General features: G+C 40.6%; 1 protein-coding gene across 1 annotated transcript; it reads left to right on the forward strand.

Moving 5' to 3' along the window:
- Positions 1-2,195: 2,195 nt before the first annotated feature.
- On the forward strand, positions 2,196-23,056 carry PPP1CC (protein phosphatase 1 catalytic subunit gamma). The gene is made up of 8 exons (XM_067700860.1): positions 2,196-2,477; positions 12,748-12,879; positions 13,776-14,006; positions 18,622-18,726; positions 20,032-20,255; positions 20,466-20,600; positions 21,815-21,875; positions 22,771-23,056. Exons 1-8 carry the CDS (start codon positions 2,423-2,425, stop codon positions 22,839-22,841), a joined length of 1,014 nt encoding a protein of 337 aa, XP_067556961.1. The 5' UTR covers positions 2,196-2,422; the 3' UTR covers positions 22,842-23,056.
- Positions 23,057-25,788: the final 2,732 nt, after the last annotated feature.

Below are 25,788 nucleotides of genomic sequence, written 5' to 3' on the forward strand. Positions count from 1 at the left end.
TCTCTTAGACATGTTTCAGCAAAACTGGACTCTAGAGGGGAGTTGCCTGGCAGAGAATGGCATGTGGACAGAAGCCCTCGCCGTGTCCCAGTCCAGTCTGAAGTTCTCCTCCAGCCCTGATGATGTCAGCAGAGGTTAACACACATGCTACTTTGAGCATGGAAATTTATGGTACTCTTATTGTCCATAGAGATATGTTTAGACCATTCCCACATTTGCTATGTGCTTAGTGTGTGCCAGAGTTGTGCTAGGTACTGGGGGTTTGCAGTGGGAATTTATTAAATATGAACAAGGGCTTTGGTTTCTGGCTGTCCTGACTTCCAGCTGTGGCTCTGAAACTTACTAGCTGTGTGACCTTCAGCAAACAACCTAGCCTCTGTGTCTCACTTCATCTGTAAAATGGGTGTGCTAGGAATAGTACATAATTCCTAGGATTATCTTGGGGATTCAGTGAGATAATTTTTGACACATACAAAGAAAACAAGTGCAGTGGGTTTTTTTTCTCCACTAGTATTTATCAGAAGCTGCTATTTTTATTTGCGGCTTTTTTTGTCTGTCTGGCTTACTAGATGACTCTCCATGAGAGAAGCGCCTTGTCTTTCTCGCTCACCCCTGCTTCTCCGCCTAGAACAATGCCTGGCACAGAATAGGTGCTCCATAAATATTTGCTGAATGAACCGCTGTCTCTGATATTCCTGCTCTAATTGCCATTACCATAATGCACTTTGGAGGAGCTTGTGGACTCCGGGGAGAGCCACCCTGACCTTGACAGCCAGCTGTTCACAGCGGCGCTGGGCATCAACTCTGATATCACCAACTGGGCTCTGTGCCCTGGGCTGACAAATGACACTTGTGTGTCTTCTGGTGAACAGAGCTACAGCGCGGGAGAGTGAGCTGGTGACTGGGGAAAGTGGGGTGAGCAGCTGAGCCAAGCAAGGGGAGCTCTGAACCCTAACGCCCTCAAACTGGCAGCAGGGAGGCCATAGGTCCATGTGCAAGGAGCCTGGGCCCCCCCCACCGCTTGGGCCCCCCCGGGGCGGGGGAAACACCGATTTTGAGATTGGATGCAATCACTTCGATGGCATTTCAGGATGGGAATTCGTGCATCCTGCGTGCCTTGAGAAACAAAATTAATTTCTCTAGGGGGAGGGAAAGGGCTTTGCAAACTGTGAAGCGCTGCAGGAAAAAGCAGTTCAATGAAAAAGTCAGGATGCAAGAGAGCAGATGTGTTTGCTGAGCATAAACTGCACTTCAAAACCAAGCTAGAAGAGACATATAGTCCCCAAAGGTGGCACATTTTGGAGGGGTCTCCGAGAGAGAGATGCACTTGGGGAGACTGGGAAGCCAAAGGAAATGGGCCAAAGTTTCCCGGGGTGTCTGTAGAACCCGGGACCCGCCCGCAATGCCCGTGGATGCACACTAGTTCTCCTCTTCCGGTCTCGAGCTCCGACGCGCGAAATCTGCAAATTCTCCCTTTATCTGCTGCACACGCTCGCTCATCTTCGTTCTGGCTGGAATCAGGGTAACCGTTCCGATGATTATATAACTTCCCGAGTTCAAGAAAGACAATCCAAAGATAGGGATGATCAAATTTTTTTGAGGGTGGATTAAAAAAAATTTTCCCCAAATGTAAGTTACAGAGAGCACAAAAAACGTACATACAAATACCCATATTTCCACCACTCAGAAAGAATAACTGTTAACATTTTTATTTACCTAGGAGAAGAGTTTCTTTATTAGTCATCAAATAAACCTTTCCCTTTCCTCCAAATCCCAGCAAATCTGAAACCAAATAAAGTCAACCTACCTCTCTTTATTATCCTCCCTGTTCACCTCCACCCCAGATTTAACTTAAGGGGAGATTCCAGGGCTTCCGAATCCCCTCCGTGGGCTTTTCACATGGCCAGGTCTGCAAAACCTGGCCCCAGTGAACAGCGTCCCGCGGAGCCCACAATCCTCGAGTACACAGCTGCTTTTTCTCCTCCAACCCCAACTCCTGCGTGCAACTTTGTAACTCATGCTCCCGCCAGGAGGCCTATTTGCTCGGCCCGTTTGGCGGAAGGATTCCGCGCGCTATCGCAGTTACGTCAACTGTCTCCGCCCCCTTTCCGCGCTCTGGCCCCGCCCCCTCCCGGGTGCCCTATGGCCCACAAAGAAGTCCCGGCCTTGCCGCTGCACTCCCCGCGCACATCCGTGCGCCGCCCGAGGCTGGCTAAGGAGTCGGCGGCCATTTTGTTCTTCTCGTGGTTCCAGTGGGGAGAGAAGGAGGAAGCAGGGAGTGGGGCGGTTGGGGGGGACCCGCCGCGGCTTTTGCCACCGCCGCCACCACCATCTCTGTGCTCGTGGCGTGGGAAAGGAGGTGTAAATCCCGGGCGCGAGCCGGCGGCGGCGCCACTGCGGGAGGGTCGGCGGTGGGAAGGCGATGGCGGATATAGATAAGCTCAACATCGACAGCATCATCCAACGGCTGCTGGAAGGTGAAGGGGGCGGCGGGCGGCTCCGGGGACTCGAGGGGGGAGGGGGATTTGGGAGGCCTTTTGGACTTGCAGCGCCGAGAGGAGTGAGCCCCGCGAGTTCGCCCGCGGGCCGGGGGCTGCAGCGGGAGGGAGGCTGCCCGGGGTTCCGCACTTGGGCCAACCCGCGGACACTCCTGGCTCCACTCATTCATTGCACGAGGGTGCAGCCGTCCTACTGGCCTTGAAATTTGAAAACTCCGCTCCCCACCCCCACGTTTCCGGTACGTACCCCAGTGCGCCCCGCACACCCGACCAATCTTTGGATGAAGGTTGGGGGCCCCAGTCCAACTTACAGGACGGCACGTTACGAACTTTCTGGTCCTCGTTCTCTTGGAAAGCAACATGATGGGGATATGGATTCCACCGGGCTTGGGGGCTTCTTTCCTATCCTGCTCATTTTTATTTTTTGTGAGGCTGGGGTCGAGGGGCCCATTACTTGTTATTTGGTGACGAACGTTCATATCTCAAGGAGATGTTGGAACTCATATTCTCCTGCCCTTCCAAATACTCTTTTTAAGTTGTCCTTATCTTGAAGAGGTCTCCGCGCTCTTTTCTGAACGTGCCTCTGAACCGAGAAGCCAGCAGTGATGACAGTTTCGTTAGGATCTTTCCAATGTGCCAGGCTCTGTAAGCGCTTTGCGTTCATCGGATAAATACAGTCATGATATTAGCCAGCGCTTCTAAAGCGCTTACTGTGTGTCAGGCATTTTTTGGAGCACTTTACACAGATTTCATGTAATACTCCCAACAACCTTACGAGGTAGGTGCTATTATATTTTACTGTTTTTCAGAGGAAGATAAGACTCAAAGAAGTGAAGTCACTTGACCAAGGTCACACAGTAACAGTCAAGTTTCAAACCCAGGCAGCCAGGAGCTAGAAGTCATTCAAGTCACCCTATGTATGAAGGAAGGAGGTGTCAAGTGGTTGAGCAAAGGTTAAAAAAAATCTTAAATATTGGCTGACCTAAGACTCGTGAGGTGCCTGGCGATTGATTTATATTGATGTGGGAGACGGATGAAATTCGGATTTTAAGGAGGGATGCCGAAATGAAATCACCCCTCACCACCCCCCAAATTCCAGAGTACATCTATCAATACTAACATCTAATTCCAAACTTTGAAAGAATTCAGATCCCTTTCTTAATTTGAATACTGGATAATGTAGATTTGGCTGAGTTTTAACTGCTTTTTGTCTTTGTACATTTCTAAGTATTGTTGGACTATAAATGCTGTGAGAGATGGAGTCGAGAGCATAAACAGTTGGACAGTTCTGGTGTTAGAATTTGCAGATCTTTTGTTTAAGTCATTAGAATGAAACTCCTAAAAATATCTCTTCTTAATCTCTGTAAGGTTTTTTCATTTTATAGTTTCTTAAAAGAAAAACCCATTAAATAGACCCCTGAAATGTTGCTGCCATTTGTGGGTGAAAACCTTATTTGTTCAGTACCTGGCATTTATTTAAGAACCACACTTTTTTTTTTTGCACCTTCATGAATGTATTTATTTTCTCTTTTTATTATTATTATTGTTATTTTATACAGCAGGTTCTTATTAGTCATCAATTTTATACCCATCAGTGTATACATGTCAATCCCAATTGCCCAATTCAGCATACCACCATCCCCACCCACTGGGGTTTTCTCCCCTTGGTGTCCATACGCTTGTTCTCTACATTTGTGTCTCAACTTCTGCCCTGCAAACCGAAGAACCACACTTTTAATACTAGTTACTACAGTTCTTCGATTTATGTGAGGCAGCAGTGGGTCAGAAACGGATTAAACAGTTTGCAATAAGAAAAGAACTTAAAATTTTGTTTTTCATTCAAAAATTGTAAATTCTGCATATCTGTGGAGGGACACGTGCGACTAGTTAAGAGCTGGCTTTATTTCGTTGAGAAGGCAGGAAAAAATGGAATCTGTGGATTAGAAACATTAGAATTTTAAGATTAGGTAAGTCTTGTTAAGTCCAGGGTTGCCCATAACTCTGTATTCATATAACATTTTGTTAATTTTAATCTTGTTTTTTAAATTGTGCCAAGAAATTTGCCTTGATAAACTTGGATTATTTATAATGAGATCAGTCTTTGTTTATTAATAATTTCTATACATGTTTTGTACTTGAAAACCAGATTTTTTTTTAACATTTCATTTTTTCATTGAAATTAATAAAGCATTGTGTTTTAATTCCTCCGGAATAAGCTAGCTGCTCAACAGACGTAAATTTCCTTCTTTTCTAGTCAGTGTTAAATGGGCAGGGAAAGGGTTGAAAATGATCCATTGAGAATATATATAATCCAAGGTAGAAAAGGTTGATAATTTCTGTGATTCCATTTTTTAATGCCCCACAAACTTTTTCCTGTAAAAATTTTAATTAAGATTTGAGTATATCTGAAAATGGAGGGAAATGTGAGTTTTGTGGCCTTGTTAGAATTGTTTACATGTTAGAGATTGTCTCCTTTTTTAAGGTGGAGGACTGTACAAGCTAAGTGAGAAGTAGTTCGGTAATAGTACTAAAAAGACCATTCAAAAGTGAAGTCTTATTTAGGAGAATACCGTGTTGGTTTTAGATTTTAGTCACTACAGCTTTGCAGTTCTTTTCTACTCTAAACTTTTTAGTGGATTTTCCTTAAGGAGGCATCACTTCTGCAACCCACCTGAGAAGATCTCTGCCTTGTGGGTGATAAAACCTTAAGGTTGTCACTCCTTCGTATCATTCATGTTCACTTATTTAAATAACTGCACAGTAAAACTTTGGATTTAGAGAATAAACCAGCTGCTGATTTGTCTCATAGTCCTACTGTGTTGGAGAAAAGTGAGGTTTGAGGCAGAGTGACTTTGTAAGTGATCTCGTTCGGGGAGCGGTGATGGCTAGCTATTTTCTTGCAGAGCAGGCAGTTGTAACTTATTTTCACATCCTGATTTGCCAGAAGCATCTTGGCTCTGAAGCTGGCGGTTGTCAAACTGAAAGACTGTGCCAAGCTCTGCACAATTGCTTGACTTGCTTTAGTGATTTAAATATGACCTCAGCCCTGGCCCTCAGCGTTTACTAACATAATCCTCTGACTTGTAAAAGTAACCCATGTGTTTAGATATTCGGTGTGAAATGAAATATGTTTATATTGTAATGTTTAAAAGACAGGGGTCCTGAAGATAATAAAGGACAATCGTAATGGCAAAAAGAAAAAAAAAATCTTAAAATGCTGACCAAAGAAAACAAAAATAATCTTTCCTAATGAGACCTCTGCAATTATTTTTTCTTTACACATCAGATAATTTCACCCATTAGAGGCTTTTCTTGGAATCAATGATCATAGGGCATTTTGCTGATAAAGACAGTAATATTAAAGTAATGTGTTACTAATACTCTAAATTACAAGAAGTCTGTGTTGTGAGCCCCCTGCTCTTCCCACCCCTCCCGCATGTCAGTTGTATGCCGCATCCTCTCCTAAAAGGTAAGGCAAGAAAGCTCTTTTAGAGGCATGATCAGAAGCTTACACCAATCCTAAACCACAGCATGGAAAGGATTACTCTCCTTGTGCCCACAGTGCTTCCTCGCCTGTCAGTAGCAGGAGGCAGCAGTGAAATCTAATGGGATGGTGTGTGTCATTCTGTTGTGCTTGAGGGAGGGAATGTTAGACCCAGCAGTGAAATCTAACGGGGTGGTGTGTGTCATTCTGTTGTGCTTGAGGGAGGGAATGTTAGCCCTAGGAGCAGGAGGCCAGGCTTTCCTCCTCCAAGCTGGGGAAATGCATGCCATGCTGCGCCATGCATTGGTAGCCCGTCTGCGGTAGAGGTTGGTGAGATTGTTTTATATCTGGGAAACTGCAGTCCTATAATAACCTATTCTGCAAAAGTATGTGCCAGTGCCAGTCAGTCTGCTTGACTAGGGTGAGGATTACTGATCTTGAAGCAGGGAAATCATTTCACTTAATTTACCATCACGGCTGTTAGTAGACCTTAAAGATTGAATTGTGAAGGAGATAATATTCTGATATGAATTGTTTTGTAAATGAGGAAGCTGGAAAATCTTATTCAAGAAGAAAAAGGAAGGATTCAATCTCTTTGGAGTTTAGAATTCTGGGACAAATTTTTATGTTTTAGGATCAGACCACTGTATCCAAAGCATGTAAAAATAGATGATTTACTTAATGGTCTTGATGTTTTATCTGAAATCTCCAATTTCACCCCTACTCTGGGGTTTACTGGCATCCCTCATCTAGAGGAGAGTGTATGTCACTGATATTAAGGCTTATGAAAATGAAAACCACTCATTACAAACGTAGGTTCAGATGTGAAGTCTAATCAGTGGTAGTTTATCAGAATTGGTGGCTAGACTGTAGAGAGTTAAACATTTTTCAATAAATTGGCTTCACTCTAGATGTAGAAAACTCAACGTTCTTTACTGAGAGCAATAGACAGTGTTTTGCAGCTATATCCTGATTATCTGCCTTGAGAAAATTGGTATCACCTTTAAATGCCCAAAGTATAACACCAGCAGTTAGGAAAGTCAGGATAGGGGAGGGGTGGTTTAGAAATTAAGATGGCCAGAAAGTGGATGTCTTCCTGCTGGTGACTTTGCAGAGAAACCAAGTGATTCTCGATTAACATTTTTGTGGCTTATATTTTTTGTAGAAAAGAACTCCATTGTTTGCAGGAAAGTTTTAATGTTACAAATATTCACTGTTTTTTGTTTGCTATGGTTTGAGGTTTTATTTTCCTAAATCTGTCAGATATTGTGAGGTTATTGATTGTCACTGAAATGAATATGATGTGGCATATTGTTAAGATTGCCACTTACTTTAATAGGATTATCTTGTTAGCAAAATCTCTGTTGATTTATTTTTACACCGGTTGTGCCAGTTTTAGGTTTTAAAACTTGATTATAGTTCAGCTGAGGCTTTTTGGTGGGTATGCTATTCCTTTTCTATGATCTTCTTCTTTTTTTTTTTTTTTTTTTGCGATACATGGGCCTCTCACTGTTGTGGCCTCTCCCGCTGCGGAGCACAGGCTCCGGACGTGCAGGCTCAGCGGCCATGGCTCACAGGCCTAGCTTCTCCGCGGCATGTGGGATCTTCCCCGACCGGGGCACGAACCCATGTCCCCTGCACCGGCAGGCGGACTCTCAACAACTGCGCCACCAGGGAAGCCCTATGATCTTCTTTTAACAGTTAAGGGGCAAGAAGAATACTTGCTTATTCCTCATAAATAATCCCAGAGTAGTCTTAAATTTCCCTCTATGGTTTTCATCTCTGCTTTGTTACCAGGCTGTCAGAAAAGTTAATGTTGTTTTGTGAGAAAAAGCTGGCATTGCATATAATCACCAATGACATTCTTTTATTATATCAGGTTTTTATCAGTTTGTTTTCAGTAAAATTGCATGGGAGTTTTTATCATGTGCTCATGTTAGTGATTTGCCAGATAAATAAATGATCAGATAAGTCAGAACAGAGCAGTCCTTGCTGGTAACAGCCATAGTGCATTTTTTTCTGAATCTACCATTTTAACCAGATAAAGAAAAGTTTTCGCTCAAAAATCACACGTTTGGGAATTCCCTGGCGGTCCAGTGGTTAGGACTTTGAGCTCTCACTGTCGAGGGCTCGGGTTCAATCACTGGTCTGGGAACTAAGATCCCATAGCTGTTCCCCCACAAGTCGCACGGTGCAGCAGAAAAAAGAGAGAGAAGTCACACGTTTAAGAGCTAAGTTTCAGATCTAAGTTGACCATTTTGATATATCAATCACTAACCTACCTATGTTCACTGTGCCTGCTGATTTTATTTCCATGCAGTGCCTAGCACCTGGACTTATGAGAAACATTCCACCTGGAAAATGGAATTCATATTTGTTGGAATATTTTGGATTCTGTTGGCAATTGTTGAAATGATTTGATACATGCAATTTGAACTACTACTTAGGAAGGTATCATGAGGAGACAGCCCTTGAGTTTCCCACCTAGGGTCTCCTTTTTGTGTAGATTTCTCCCATCATGCACAGAGCACAGTGAGGGTTTTAAACCATGAAGTAGTGACTGCTTTTATTGAGCAGAGCTGTACTGTTTGCATATTTTCTTTGTAGCTAATAGCGATAAAGTAGATATTCAAGGCTTTGTGTTTTTAATGGTATTGAAGATGTCCCTGAGATAAACTTTTAGTTTTATAGTTTTTATGGATGGCTAGTTTTAGCTACAGCGTTTATAATAATCTGCGGTTACCTAGTTTGTCTTATTTTGTGCATCCTCCACTAGAATGTAAACCTCTCAAGAAAAAGGACAGAGTTGTCTGTCCTGTTGCCCGGGTATCCCCAGCATCCAACACAAGGTCTGGCATGTAGTGGTGCCCAGCAACTATTTTGTTGAATATTTGAATGAAGCATGGTAAAAATGAATATTGAAAGTCTTAAACAGATTACATCATTTAGTTCTTATTTAATGCTTCCTGTATGTAAGGATGCCTTATGATTTTATATCCCATATCAAATTTTTCTTAGGGAGCGATGTATGTTGGAGTTTCAGTAGTTTGCCCTATAAAAACTCCTTTGGTTTAGAAGTTTAATGAAGAACAAATTCCTTTTTTTTCACTTTTTCATCTTTATTATTGCTTATGAATTTGTAAAATGACAAAAACAGTTATGTGCTAAACTAGAAACTCTAGTAAAGCCTATGGGGAAATGACACTATTGCTTTGTAATTTTAAGGCACAGACACAATTTTTGTTCTTGTTTTTTGCTAATCAAAAGTATATAGCTTGAGGGCTTCCCTGGTGGCGCAGTGGTTGAGAGTCCACCTGCCGATGCAGGGGACACGGGTTCGTGCCCCGGTCCGGGAAGATCCCACATGCCGCGGAGTGGCTGGGCCCATGAGCCATGGCCGCTGAGCCTACACGTCCGGAGCCTGTGCTCCACAACAGGAGAGGCCACAACAGTGAGAGGCCCGCGTACTGCAAAAAAAAAAAAAGTATATAGCTTGGAATGCACGCTAATTGTAATGCCACAAATTAACAGAGATTTATTCAGACTTCATTCATGCAACAGATTTTGTGCACCTACCATGTACTGACCATGGGCATGTACACTGCAGAGCAAGTGATGTGGTCCTGGCGTTTACATTCTACCAGGAGGTCCAGATGAATAGGTGGAAGCAGACTGGCAATTATAATACACAGTATGTGCTGGGCGGTGACCAGGTGTTGTGAGAGCATTTCAGAAAGCATAAAGCAGGCTTGTTGAGGGGAGAGGAGATGGCTAAGAGAGGTTTTCCAGAGTGAAGTGATATCTAAGCGGTCACGAAAAATGAGCAGGTATTCGCCAGTTGGTAGATGGTTTTGGCAGTTTCTATTTTTATAATTTTATTTTTTGAGCTAATTGTAGGGAATTTAAGAAGCTATGGGACTATGTTGTTTTTAATGAGTGCTGTTCATCAAATATAAAATATATCTTGATTTGTTCTGGAAAAACTGCATTTAATCCTCACTCCAATGCCTATATGTGGAATGTAGAAAAATGGTACAGATGAACCTGTTGCAAGGCAGAAGAAGTAGAGACACAGAGGTAGAGAACAAACTGTGGACACCAAGGGGCAGGGGGTGGGTGGTGGATGAATTGGGAGATTGGGATTAACACATACACACTAATAGGTATAAAACAGGTAACTAATGAGAACCTGCTGTATAGCACAGGGATCTCTACTTCACTTTGTTGTACAGTAGAAACTAACACAACATTATAAAACAACAGTACCCCAATTAAAAAAAAATTCTCACTCCACATTAGGAATACTTTTTAAATTGTCAGTACTGTTCTTTACTAATCTCTATACACTCCCACTTGAGGGACAAGCAGAATAAGAGGACTAAAATTACCATGAACTATGTCTAATGGTGGTAGTGGGAAGCCTCCAAATCCAGTAAAATTTATATTAGCATTGATTTAATCTGATGGCATTGGTGTAATATGATAGCATTCATATTAAAAGAATAGCCTGTGTGTTCCTTATAGGTGTAAGTCAGTTATTACATATTCTCCCAAAAGACTTAGAGTGGGCTGTTCACTTACAGGTGTGGGGGCTCTTCTGAAAAAGATTCTGGTTGAAACCAGAAGCATCTAGGAGTCCCCTAGCCAAAAATAAAGTTTCCTGTTGGGCAGTCTGCCCAAGCTTCTGGCTGACTTGTGGTAAAATCACTAATGATTGGGGTTTTCTGGCCAGTGAAGCAGGGATCCCACCATCTTTCCATTGGGAGTGTTTCTTGAATTCTCTCCTTTGTGTGTCTAGAGAGAAAAAATTACTTTGGTTCTGAAAAAAAAATCATTTTTTGTTGTACAAATAGCTCAGTTGCTGTTGTAAATATTATATATGTGTCTATTTTGCATAATTCCCTCAAAAGATTATCCTTACTATACTTTCCCTTTAATTGCTTCTTGTTTCTTAATATTTGACCAGAATGAGACTGGCAGTCATTTAGTTTAGTTAACATATTTTGGAGTCCAAAGAGGTGATTTTCCCAAGCTATAAAATCAAGACAGAAACTTGGGGCTTCTGGCTCCCAGTTCAGTGCACTCAACATTTTCTTTTTTTTGTGCCCTTCAAGAGTTTGACTCTTCTCACGTGTCATCCTTTCTTATTTATTGCCTTTCATTGAAAAAAAATAACACCCTTCCATTTCTGCTCAAAACTTGTTTCTTCAGGGAATTCAGTTTCAGTGGCTATTCAGGCTGAAGGATGGCTTCCCCTAAGACAGTATTTCTCAAACTTGGACACAGCCCTTTTTAATGGAAAAAAATTCTCAACAGGCATCAGAGTTTATTACTTGTAGTTTTTATTACTCTGTAATGTTACTTAGATATTTACAGAACAAAGCTAGATACAAACCAGTTAAACCTGTTGCTCTTGTTCAGCTATTAGGCCAAATGATTTTGTGATTTTGAATATAAAGCAAGCCTCCAAAACTGATAAAATTTAAATTAACAGCATTGATTTAATCTGCTCATCACTTTATATTGGGTTTAATGGTGGAAAGATGTAGTGTAGCCTTAGTTTTGTATTTAGTCTGGTCTGGAGTTTTTGCTTCAATTCTAATTTGGAGAATGCTTGCTTTCATAAGTCTTTTATACATAACAAGTATTAAGACTTTGATTGTGAGTTTTTGGCAAGCAGGCCAGTTCATAACTGTGAAATTAAGGTAAATTTAGCAATTCAGTGCTATTTATTATGTATTTAATAACTGTCTAGTCTGTTACAACTGGAATCAAAACAATTTTATTTCCTACTACTACTTACCTGCTGATAAATGAATTGTTATAAGGCCAGAGGATATCTTGTACTTCACTTTGATAGTACTTCACTTTGATAGTAAGTAGCACTCAGAGTGCTCTGATGCGGGCACTTGGGAGTTTAGGACACTTGGTGCTGTGCCATGATTTCTTTTTGCCTTTTCTCAATTTTAATCTGTTCAAATTACTAGGATACCTTTCTCACAACACACGCTGACATCCTTTGCCCTGTAGAGGCATGATTGTATTCACAAATGCAGGCCCAGAAAGTTGCACAGCAAAATATGCACAGCAAGCATACAGTGTGTTTTAATGAAATGAAAACAACACTTAAGTTTTTTCATAGATAAATCTGGGACCCTTGAGAGACCTGTGGACCTCTGAAAAACACTGATTGAGAGGGGAGATGAGCATTTCCAATCTCACATTTTAAAACGAGGAATTCTTAGAACCAACTCAGTAACATGACAATCTCTAAAATCTCCTGCTACACAAATACTAATTCATTTATAAGGCTGGAGAAGGGAAGACAAGACAGAGAGGCAAAAAGAGCTGGCCTGGTGGGCGGGTTATAGGTGAACCAGGCCAATTGTATGTCTTGGATGCAGAACTGAGGCCTTGAGCTGTGCCCAGGGGGAGTCTGATTTCGCAAGTGATAAGACTTTTCTAACAGTATTCATACACAGAGAGGTTGACCCCTTGATCAGGATACTGTAAAGAAGTCTTACCTTGGTGTAGAAAATGCAACTAAATCTCTGAAATCCTGTCTTAAGATTTTAAGATTGTAATTAGGCATTAAAATCATATTCTTTATAAGTGTCCTGAAAATAAAGCCTAGCCAGAAAGTAGTTAAACTATGTTTTTGCCTCCTCTTTATTTAAAACTTCTACCTTTTCCGATATTTTTAATTTTTACGTTAAATCTTATTTTGACTTCTCTTGACTGAATTGGGGTTTTTCTCCCCTACAGTGAGAGGGTCCAAGCCTGGTAAGAATGTCCAGCTACAGGAGAATGAAATCAGAGGACTGTGCTTGAAGTCCAGAGAGATCTTTCTCAGTCAGCCTATCCTACTAGAACTTGAAGCACCACTCAAAATATGTGGTAAGTTTTGGCACACTAACAGTTATCTTTGGTTACGTGATTGATGGACTGAGTCAAGGATATATAGATGACCTTGTGTTAGCCAACAAAATCATTTACTATTTATGAGTAACCTGGAACTACTTAAAATTAAATAATTGTAGCTTTAGAATAAATACCTCTAATGGACTTAATGTGCTTAGACGTACTTCGCATTTTCTTAAAATTATTTCACTAAACGAATATAAACATTGCAGAAGAAAGGAAAGAAATGAAACAGAATGGAGAGCCAAAAAAAGGCCTGAATTATGAGTATATAGGGATTATATTTAAGCTTAAAGCAACACTGGTTATGCCTAAAAATATGCCATTTTGTAGTTCTGTTTCTACATGATAAATACAGATAACTGGTATAAAAACTAAACTCTATCTGAGAAATACTATATTTATTCTTCTAACATATTTGACTGCATTGATGAATCTTGTGGTGTTTGTTTTTGTTTTTAAGTAAAATGCTCTTTGGCATTATCTAGCAGGGAGACATTGAAAGCCAGATGCATTGGTGGGTGTACTGTGTGTACACCTTTGTTCACACCGGGCCAGGGCTTGTTAAGAGTGCAGCACTTCTGCTGACACGGTCCCCAGAGACTGAGCTGTGGGAGATCTGATATTGATCGGCCAACCTGAAAGGAAAACCGTGTTACTTGGCAAGAAGCCCTGCCTAGGCATTAATAATCCTTTCCATAAAATAAATTCTCAATTAGTTGAGTTTTGTGTGAGAGTCTGGATACACACATACACTTAAAATTATCACTAAGCTCAGTTGAACTAAATATGATACAAGTTTGGAAATTAGTAATGTTAGTGGTCTGGACTATATGTATGAAGACAGTATGTAACAGAATTCTTGCTTCTAGGTGATATCCATGGACAATACTATGATTTGCTTCGACTTTTTGAGTACGGTGGTTTCCCACCAGAAAGCAACTACCTGTTTCTTGGGGACTATGTGGACAGGGGAAAGCAGTCATTGGAGACTATTTGCCTCTTATTGGCTTACAAAATCAAATATCCCGAGAATTTTTTTCTTCTCAGAGGAAACCACGAATGTGCCAGCATCAATAGAATTTATGGATTTTATGATGAATGTAAGTACTTTCTACGTCTAAGGAAGATTTACTCAAATTGAGATTCTTGGTCATAAACTGAACATATTTCTGTTAGGATTTGCGAGTTTAGATGTAGTGTTGTAATTTCTCATGTTTACTATTTCATTAACTTGTTTTTATCCTGGTTTTTCTTTCTTGGTGTAAAGAATAGCACTCATTGCCATATAATAATCCCCTGGATTCTTGTATGATGTGATGATTAGATTAGGAAGTAGCAATCACAGTGATGATTTCTTTAAGATAATTTTTGTGATGAATAGTCACAGATAATTTAATTCTTAGTACAACTCTGAGAATCTGTCCATATAATTACCTTCGTTTTTGACAACTTTGAGATAAAATCTGATTTTGTAAACTTCATCCATCTTAAGTGTACAATTCAGTGATTAAGTGAATTCATAGTTATGCAACCATCACCACAGCCCTATGCAAGCACTAATTACTTTCTGTCTCTATAGGTTTGCCTTTTCTAGACATTTCATGTAAATGGAAACTTGCAATATACAAATAATTACTTTTTGTAATTTGTAATATAGTTTTTTTCCTTCTGGCACATCTGCACCCCAGGAAAAATAGCAGTTACTATCTGAAATTGTGCTGAAAGGAGAAAACAAAATTGGGGGGGGGAAGCTAATTAAAAATATTTGTAGGGCTTCCCTGGTGGCGCAGTGGTTGAGAGTCCGCCTACCAATGCAGGGGACACGGGTTCGTGCCCCGGTCCGCGGAGCGGCTGGGCCAGTGAGCCATGGCCGCTGAGCCTGCGCGTCCAGAGCCTGTGCTCCGCAACGGGAGAGGCCACAACAGTGAGAGGCCCGCGTACCGCAAAAAAAAAAAATTTTTTTACAAGAGTCTTTTTTTTTTTTTAATTTTTAAAATTTATTTATTCTTTTATTGTTTATTTTTGGCTGAGTTGGGTCTTCGTTGTTGCTCACAGGCTTTCTCTAGTTGCGGAGAGCAGGGCTATTCTTCGTTGCAGTGCACGGGCCTCTCATTACAGTGGCTTCTCGTTGTGGAGCACGGGCTCTAGGCGCACAGGCTTCAGTAGTTGTGGCTCGTGGGCTCTAGAACGCAGGCTGAGTAGTTGTGGCGCACGGGCTTAGTTGCTCCGTGGCATGTGGGATCTTCCCGGATCAGGGCTCGAACCCATGTCCCCCACATTGGCAGGTGGATTCTTAACCACTGCGCCACCAGGGAAGTCCCAGAAACAAGTTTCTTAAAGCCTTGAAAATAATCAGTTTTGGTGGAGAGTTTTATTGTTGGTGCTGCTGTTTTTAAGTAACTATAAAAATTTTTTTTTTTTAATTTAAAAAAAATCCTTACCTCCATCTTCCTTTTGTATTCATCATTTCTGCCAGCAGGAGGGTTCAGGCTGGGAGGAAAAGGAATTTGAATTACTAGCACTTGCCAGTATAATTATAACAAGACTGGTAAAGCATTGTCACTGTGACCCTCCCCTAGACTGTAATAATAACCTATAGTCTCTCAGGGTATGGTGTTTTTCCATCTCAGTTTCACATAGATGTGTTCAGCTAGCGTATTTGTTAGAAGTACATTGCTAGAAAGGTTATGTTTATAGACTTGGCCCTCGTACTCGCAACCTCTTACATGACTATATATGTATGTCTATGGCCCTGAGACCCAGCTCATAAGATGAGGCTGGAGGAAATTAGCTATACTTCAGTAAAAAATTAAAACAAAACAAAACAGGATGAGGCAGAAGGGATTACCAAGAAGAAAAATACTGTGGTTTCTGAACTGACTGGGACACCTGAGTTGGGCAGGAAAGATACTTGATATTGACAATGAGTCTATTAGAGAAGTACTAGTAAGGCAGTTAGTTACTACTCCTTAGGTAATGAAATGAGAGGCAGAGAATTTTATAATTTTGTTTTAGGTATTTGTTACAGGTACTACTTTTTAGAACAGGTTCCTTTTTACACAGCTGTTAGCAAGTATTTTGTTGTTTTCATTAACGAAGTTCAAATCCATAAGATCTCTTCCTTGTGGCATATATCCTAGTCTAAAGGTATTGGCTACATCATTTTTGTTTCTGTTTAATGTGAGGCCCTATGATTTAGAAGGTCAGCACTGACTGGAATTAGTTTTGACTCTTGTTCGTCCTTAAGACTGATGTAATGACCTTGTACTCCAGCTTTCCCCTCTCCCATCAGGCAGGTATAATTTGTGGGCCTAAAAGTGTTCTTGACTTAGGTGGCTTTCAGTTGATGCTTTGCTGACTTTTTTTAAAAACCTTGATAATTTTTTAAAAATTTTATTGTACTGAAAAATTTTATTCAAATGGAAATTTCCATGGAACAATTTAAAAACCACTGTTTTATGTGGTAGACTTATTTCCTAAGTGTAACAAGCACTCTGTGCTACAATTTCTCCCTCCACCCCCAATTTTATGACTGTAGTCCTGGAATAGCCGAGGTATCTGTTGTTGGATAAAATGTGAATGTGTGTTATACTTTTCTGATACCAGAGCTGTCTGGTCTATAGTAATAGGAAACTGCATTAGGGGTTCTGGCTCAGAATCTGAGGATTTGGAAGCTTGAAGAGACCTTGGCAATTATCCAGGAATCCTGGAGCCAGATGCTCCTAGTGGTCTGAAGTGGCCTTAGGGAGGAAGTGTAGAGAGGAGAGGAAGCAGGAGCCCAGGACTTAGTTAAGATGCTCAGAGACAACAGGAGGAAGAATCTTAATTTTTTTTTAATTTATTTATTTTTGACTGCATTGGGTCTTTGTTGCTGTGTGCGGGCTTTTGCTAGTTGCGGTGAGCAGGGGCTACTCTGCGTCGTGGTGCGCGGGCTTCTCATTGCGGTGGCTTCTCTTGTTGCGGAGCATGGCCTCTAGGCCCGCGGGCTTCAGTAGTTGTGGCACACAGGCTCAGTAGTTGTGGCTTGTGGGCTCTAGAGCGCAGGCTCACTAGTTGTGGGATACGGGCTTCGTTGCTCCGCGGCATGTGAGATCTTCCTGGACCAGGGCTGGAACCTGTGTCCCCTGCATTGGCAGGCGGATTCTTAACCACTGAGCCACCAGGGAAGCCCAAGGATCTTAATTTTTGATAGAGAAGCCAACAAAAATAGCAAAGGAATCCATAAGAGTAGCTGGAGTGCGTTGTGAAACTAAAGAATCAAGGAGTGAAGCAGATTTCAAGAAGGAAGAGAATCTGTTGGCACTGGCAAATGCAGCATCTGAGCAAAGGAAAAATCTAGGGGAGCCATTGGAATGTTGTTCAGAGACAGGCTTCAGTAGAAAATGGAGACAGAACCAAATCACTTTTATACATAGGGGTTAGGACAGCCCAGCCCTGTTCTTGTATTATTACCATTGTTGGAAATTGGAGGTGCACAGGTTCCCCTTCAGGCTTTTGTAGAGAGGAATTCCGTTAGGCTTCCAGAAAACTCCAGTGAAGGAAGATGTGGGACAAAGGGAATTAGTGGCCTCCAAAGAAATACAAAACAGGGTGAACCATGGTGAGGGTTATACCCAGTCATAGAGAAACGTAAACTATTAGGAGAAAAAACAGAAATCCTCCTCTGCAAAGGGAGAAGTCAAACGTTTGTTGAATTTGCATTGCGTTTCAAACCTGTGCTAAACTTTCTCCCTGACTTGATTTGCTGTGGAGTGGAAGATGTGGTTCAGGAAGCCTGTTGCTTGGGCCCTTCTCGAACTCAAAAGAAAGGGTACATTGAAAGCTGTAAACCTTTCAGTATCCACAGGATGAAAGTGGAGAAGAGACTGAGGACAAATTTGGTTTAGGAGTAAGATTGTGCTTTTAACTTTAGTGCTTTTAACCTTAGTATGGAGTGTACAGGAGACGAAGGCACCCTAACAATTGGGTCTTCCTCATCCAATTCAGAAAGATTTGTATTTCCAGGGTTTATGAGTGGGTTTTTTACTCAAAACATAGTTTTCCTGTGGAAAGCACACAGTGACTCCAGAATGCATGGAATATATGGGTTGGTGAGGTGGGAATATAACCACTCTGTAACGTTTTTGGTGGGGGGGGCATTCTCAGTGTTTGTGCAGCATGTTAGGGCTATCCTGGTGTGCCTGCAATAAGCAATCTGTATTGCTCTGTAGTCGTTGTGCTTCCTACTAGAATATTTAGGGGGGGTGGGAATTAAATGGTTCCAGTAGCTTATTGAGGGTGGTGGTAGATGAGATGGGTGTTAACTCTCAGAGGCTTCCTCAGAAGGAAGATTATAATGGCACATGTGTGAGTTCTTAGTTGCCTTTAGAAATAGGAACCTACTTGCAGGTTGAGAGTGGACAAGACAGACTAGATTTCAAACAGAGTTGGTGTTATCAAATAATTGTTGAGGTTTAATGGTTATCCTTAATCATTATATCTGGAATTCTGATTTCAGACTTCCATGGAATTTTAAAATACTTCATATGAAACTGTAAGTCGTTGCTTATAAATCAGACATCTCCAAGTATTATATATATCTGATTCTCTCTTTTTTAATAAAAGCATAGTTTTTGTTTACTTAAGGTAGTCAAAACCTTGCCTTGGAGGACTTGTCCTGAGGGAATGTACCTACAGAACACCAGTCTCTTTTTAACCATCCCAAAATTTTTACAGGTAAAAGAAGATATAACATTAAACTATGGAAAACTTTCACAGACTGCTTTAACTGTTTACCGATAGCAGCCATCGTGGATGAGAAAATATTCTGCTGTCATGGAGGTATGCGGGCTGATTTTAATTCCACATAGATTTTGATCTCTTCTAAGGAGTGTACACTTTGATATTTATCATCCCAATGAGTTATCATTGGGATGACTTCCTCTGTCAGGTAACTCCTATGTTGCTGTGTTAAATCTTGGGTCCACTTTGGCACATCCAGGATCATTTGGATACAAGTCCAGAGTACCCAATTGATTTGTTACAGGGAATTAAGGGTTCTGTAACAGCTTTGAAAATAGAGCAAAAGGATTTTTGAATATAAAATTAAACAATTAATATGCTGTACCATAGATCCTCTAGGATACTGAATATGTGAATAGACTTCTCCTTGGTCTGTTTTTGATCCTTTCAGAAATTTTTCAACTTAGATGTTAAAAGTTATTTTGCTTGGTGGTTGTGCTGTATATTATGTAATTAAAATAATAATTGCAAAGAGAATTTCTTTTCATCTGTGATCAGAAATTAGACAACCATCAGAGCCAACTCACTATATTTTAATAAATCCACTATCCCTGCCTTCCTTATATACTTAAACTGGTTTTGGTAGAGTTGGGCATGTGATTTTAAACTCATATGAGAGTCGGCTACATCTGAGCTGGTCTGATAGATTTTATGGTCCTTGGACAGCGCCGGTTTCCTAGAAAGCTACATCACCTGAGTGTCTGCATCCTCTATGCCCAGTCACTACAAATGGTCACTAGGGTGCTCTGTATGTTGAGGTAACTTTCCATATGCTATTTAAGCACACTGTACCTTGCAAATTAGTGCATGTAATAAGTTCCAGTGCCCCCCGTGTTTTTTGGTTTTTTTTTTTTTTTGTGGTACGCGGGCCTCTCACTGTTGTGGCCTCTCCCGTTGCGGAGCAAGACTCCGGACGCGCAGGCTCAGCGTCCATGGCTCACGGGCCCAGCTGCTCCGCAGCATGTAGGGATCTTCCCAGACCAGGGCACGAACCCGTGTCCCCTGCATTGGCAGGCGGACTCTCAACCACTGCACCACCAGGGAAGCCCCCCCCCACCTTTTTTTAACCAAAGCTAAATAAGAAAATGTAGCCAAAGATTTAATGTAAGCCTTTGTAAGAGTCCCTGGGTGTCTCTGTAGACAAATGGAGCTGTTAAAGTGGTAACATCCTTTTTATTTATTTATTTTTTTAAGTGGTGAGGAGCATTGCTACATGAGCCTTTATTTTTATTATTATTTTTTTAATTTTTGAATTTTATTTTATTTATTTTTTTATACAGCAGGTCTAACATCCTTTTTAAAGTTCTGTTTCCTTCATTTTTTTTTTTTTTTTTCACTTAATAGGTTTATCACCAGATCTTCAATCTATGGAGCAGATTCGGCGAATTATGCGACCAACTGATGTACCAGATCAAGGTCTTCTTTGTGATCTTTTGTGGTCTGACCCCGATAAAGATGTCTTAGGCTGGGGTGAAAATGACAGAGGAGTGTCCTTCACATTTGGTGCAGAAGTGGTTGCAAAATTTCTCCATAAGCATGATTTGGATCTTATATGTAGAGCCCATCAGGTATTGATTTTGAATTTTACATGTACACTTAAGAGCATGTGTGTGAGCACAGATTCTCCTTGTTGATTTTGGTGGGTAGGTATTGCTTATTTATACAAAACGTCTCTGGAAGTGTGACCTACAGGATATCAGGCTCAACGGGAAACTGAAGAGTGGTTTTACCCACCTAAAATTTGCACCTCCTTATACTGAAAATGTTTTCTCTCCAAGGTGGTTGAAGATGGATATGAATTTTTTGCAAAGAGGCAGTTGGTCACTCTGTTTTCTGCACCCAATTATTGTGGAGAGTTTGACAATGCAGGTGCCATGATGAGTGTGGACGAAACACTAATGTGTTCTTTTCAGGTAGAGGATGCTTTCAGCATTGTGTCCTTTTATTATGTCTGAATTTTACTGATTTTTTTAAAAAGTGCTACTTTCTGCCTACTATTCATTTATGTTGAGTAGACTGAATTTTTATTTTCCCTTAACTGGTGTTTGTCCTAGTTCAGTATTGAGTGAATTCCTTTTAAAGGAAAAAAATTATCATAGAACCCTTCCTCCAGTGTTGAATTTAACTGTTTTTACATTATTTAAATACATAAAAACCACAATATATTAGCTTCGTATGCTTATGGCTCCTTTACTACAAGTCTAAAACTACAGTGTCAGTGCAACGTTCAGCTAAAATTAAATCACCACTTGAACGTGAAAGTAATACTGACTGCCATGTGCCAGATGTGCTATGTAATTACTCACTTCTCCCACCACTTTTCTCTAGTCTAATTTCTATAAAACCTCTTATTGATTCACCATGACATCATTTGGCCTTCACTTGGCACAAAAGAATCATTTACACATAAAGTCTACCTCAGTCTTTTTCTCATTCACTTGTTATGAATAAACTTGTATGACTTCAGGCTAGCCCAATCATAACAAAAATACAGCCACTGAAGTCATGTGGCAGTCATCAGTTAACTGAATTTAAAACAGGTGTTTTTTGTGTTTAACCAAGTATCAGGGAGAGCTTGCAGCTCCCAGAGATTGTGATAGGATTCCCTAGGGCAGGGGTCCCCAACCCCCGGGGCCAAGTTAGGAACCTGGCTGCACTGGGTGAGCGACTGAGGCTTCATTTGCCACTCTCCATCGCTCTTCATCCATCGCTCGCATTACCGCCTGAACTATCGCCGCCAGCCCCGCCCTGTGGAAAAACTGTCTTCCACGAAACCGGTCCCTGGTGCCAAAAAGGTTGGGAACTGCTGCCCTAGGGGTTTGAGGGATACTATTCTAAAGAACTCCCCCACCACCACCCATCAGAAGGGATACCTAAAGGTGTGACTTCCAAAAATTGTCATTTTATCCAGAGGCAAAATTTGTTCAGCTCATATATCTTAGCTGTTCATCAGAGCATTTATTACCAAAATGTTTGTCAGCTTGGTTTGTATTAATATGCCAGTGGGGCCTTCCAAGTTGTTGGGTCAGTTTTAAACAAAAAAACTTTCTAACAAAAGATTTGAGTGAAATGTAAGATTTGAGGTTGAGTGTATTCCTAAAATGCATGGTCTTTTGAATCTTTGCAGATTTTAAAACCTGCAGAAAAAAAGAAGCCGAATGCCACGAGGCCCGTAACACCTCCAAGGGGTATGATCACAAAGCAAGCAAAGAAATAGATGTCATTTTGACACTGCCTAGTTCGGACTTGTAACATATAGTGTATAACCTTCATTTTTAAAAGTGTAATGTGTATTGGTCAGCTTGCTCAAAAAGTGTTTGTGGGCCCCCCCTTCCATTTTTGACTTAATGAATAGTATTTGCTGGTTATAACAGCAAATGAAAGACTCTCCACTCACAAGGAAAAATGTTTTGTTTTGTTTAGTTCTCTGTTCCTTTTTGCAAACAACTTTAATGATGGTGTTAAAGCTGTACACCCCAGGACATTTTATCCTTTCTAAGGGGTTGAGTGTACAACTGATCTTTTTTTTAAATTCAGTACAGCCCATGAATAATGTAAATGCTCACTTTCTTTAGGATATAAAGAGAGCCCTAGGGTGCTCAATCTGTACATGTTATTGTCATAAAATGCATATTGTTGGATACAAACCACTGTGAACTCTATTTTTGTTTTTTGTTTTCAAAGGGATTGCTTTTTTTCTCATTGTCTTATCATGTACAAGCTAGTTTTTATAGCTATCAACATTAGGAGTAACTTTCAACCTTGCCAGCATCACTGGTATGTATATTTAATTAAAGCACACTTTCCCCTGGGATATACTTAAAATGACGATTAAAGCCATTATTTTAAATGTTTGTGACTCTTTCCTGAAGCCAAAGTTTCTGTTGAAATATATATTGACACTCCCCTAAGTACAAGGTGGCATGGTTGTGTACATCTGCCGCCTTTATGGGGATTCAAAAACAGGTTTTTGAGTTTGAATAGCAATTAGTAACATAGTGCTGTTTAAGCTATTAATGATTAAAGTTAATAACATTTTGTACAATTTCCATATAGCCTATTCATTAAGTAATCTTTTTACAGTTACATCAGGCCCGAACCCGTCCATTCAGAAAGCTTCAAATTATAGAAACAATACTGTTCTATACGAGTGACTGATTATGCTTTCTTTGGCCTACATTCTTTATTCTGCGGTGAAGTTGAGGCTTATAAGTCAAAACAAAGGAACTAACTTACTATCCAGCAGTTTATACAGAACTCACAGTATCTATGACTTTTTTAAACTAAGATCTGTTAAAAAGAAATCTGTTTCAACAGATGACCATGTACAATACCATGTGGTGAAAATAAATTCAGACTTATTAAATGATCAACTTGTTAAATTCTCTCAGTGTCAGTTTATCAGCACAATACACACAGGAGAACTGTTGATGGCATATTGAGTAGCCTTTAATGAATAAATTGCTCTGGAAACCACACAGTTTCAATTTGGATTTGTCTTCCTTCAAATAGTCTGTTTTCCAAGATGGATTATAATATGGATGCTCACATTCTTCGAGCTCTTACCTGGATATAACTAAGTTTCTGAAGTAGAGCAATGAGATTGAACTATCTTCCCCTACTATTTAGGGAGGTGTGGGACTTAGTGAGTTGTGACATCATCTGTATACATAGTTTTCTTTTTATCTGGGTTCATTTGAACTTGGCAGCAAAATTCAAGAACTACTTTTTAAATTATTATAAATCAACCACCAGTGTTTTTATACACAGACCTTTGCTCTCTTCTCCCTTCCCTGATTCATATGGAACACAGTGTTGTGTCCTTTTACATTTGTCACAAGTGTGTCGAATGCGTATTAATCTCTCAAGTACATTAAAAGTGGGTGGAGGGAGTGTCATTTGAAAAGCACTTTCTTTTATCAAAAACTGGTGTCTCTTAGGGAGTTGGGAGAGGACCTCCTAGTGAGGGATTGTTTGAACTGACATTTGCTTGTGGAGAGAAGAGAGAAGAGCAAAGTCTGCACTACAAGCTCTGGCCCTGAGGCATAGTCTGTGTCCTTACCCACAGTGTGCTCCTGACTTGAAGGAGGATGACCTCGTGAGCTCTAGCTCCTTCCTGCTCCATGTTTGTGACAAATTCAGAGTTTGCATTATTTTACTTATGATATTCTCCCAGATCTCTTTGACTACAAGAAGAAGAAGATGAACAATAATTGGTGTCAGTTTCATAAATCTTTAATCTATGCCCTGGACATTATCAATTGTATCACTTGTAGGATTTCAAAATCCTATAAAGTTGTAAAATTGGGCCATTTATAACCCATTGGGCTTGGATTATAAAGTGTGGAGTGTATTATCTAGCTTAAAATTCTTCCAAAAAGAACAGGCATAGCACTGGTTAAGTAGAGAACAAAATCAGTCTTTGGTTTTAGGACATAAGATCTTAGGAGAGACTCAAGTAATTTGAAACTAGTATGTGATGATAGAACTCGAGGCTTTGCCTTGTAAATCCCAATCTACACTGACCTTACTTTCTCATTTGTCCTTTATCTCCGTGTGCAGTTGAGGTCACATCTGCCTTTATAAGCTAGTGGTTGTACTCAGTCCAGGTCCTGGCTCCTCCCCAACTGTGTGATTTGAGTGTGTGACTTAAATGCTGAGCCACAGTGTCCCTAGCTATAAAACAGGGACAGTATCTGCCTCTCATTGTGAATCACTGAATGAAGTAATGAGATATGTTCAGAAGAATGCCTGACTCAGAATAGTATTCAGTAAATATATGCTATTTGTTGGCTTATAATTTATCCCAGTTGTTTCATGTGTATGAATATCTCAACTGGCTGAGTTCTAAGTAGCACCTGCCTTTTGTTTGTAGCCCTAGTATGACCTGATACTGAGCCATAGCTAGCTACACATTTCTTTCTCCTTTTTTTTTTTTAACTTCTTTGGTTGCGCTGGATCTTAGTTGCGGCTCGCCAGCTCTTTAATTGCAGCACGCATGTGCGATCCTTTTACCCGACCAGGGATCGAACCCGGGCCCCCTGCATTGGGACCGTGGAGTCTTAACCACTGTGCTGTCAGTGGTGTCCCTAGCAAAGCATTTCTGAGCACTGACTGCATACAGAATACCTATAGATATTTTCAGCAGATACAAAAGAAATAACTAGGAAATGAATTTGTTGCAATTATTAGTGTAATTTTTTCAATTCTAGTTTTTTTTTTAAGTATTTTATAAAGTATTTCAGTTCTCAAGTTAATAGCACCATTACAAAACCATTCAGAAAGACAGGTATTGCCATCCTTATGTAGCTAGATAGTCAACATAATACGTTTAAACCCATTCACAGAAATTACTGATTTGTACCTACTGGATTAGGCTTGCCCACATCTATCTGCAGTAAACAGCAGATTCTAACATAGCATCTTGTTCTTCACGCGCTTGATATAAGACTAGAGGCATTTCAGGTAACATACACATAAGTGGAATATATGAGACATGGGAGCTGGGAACAAATGACTGCTGATCCATGAAGATGGCACAGGATTTAGACTGCTGGAAAGGAAGAGAACCTAAGTTTCCCAGTGTGGAGCCATGATGAAAGGTTGAAAGAAAACCCAGTTTGTGGGGAAGTGAAGATGTAAGATCAACCAGTACAGCTAAGACAAGGTGGGCATCTTGGTAGTTGAGAAAGGCAAAAGCCATTGCAAGGAGGTGCTACATGAAAAATGTTAGGTTTATTTTGACAGAAACACCCTCGAAGGTAAGGGTCTCATCCAAGTTATCATGAATGTAGTAGAAGAGAGGGCATAGAGCTGGTTATTGGCATGAGGGCAAGGAAGCAGTGTTTGTTCGTGTGTGGTTACGTAGAAATTAAAGAGCTCCTTCAAAAATAAGTTAAAGAGGGGACTTCCCTGGCAGTCCAGTGGTTAAGACTCCACACTTCCAATGCAGGGGCGTGGGTTCAATCCCTAGTCGGGGAACTAGGATTACATGCAACACAGCCAAAAGAAAAAGAGAGAGATTTCAAGTTCTGTATGCCATTTCCTACCTCTTAAGAAAAGACAGACCCAAAGCTCACTCAGCCTTGCAGACCAGTTAGT

The sequence above is a fragment of the Pseudorca crassidens genome, chromosome 12, assembly GCF_039906515.1.
Source record: "Pseudorca crassidens isolate mPseCra1 chromosome 12, mPseCra1.hap1, whole genome shotgun sequence".
NCBI lineage: Eukaryota > Metazoa > Chordata > Mammalia > Artiodactyla > Delphinidae > Pseudorca > Pseudorca crassidens.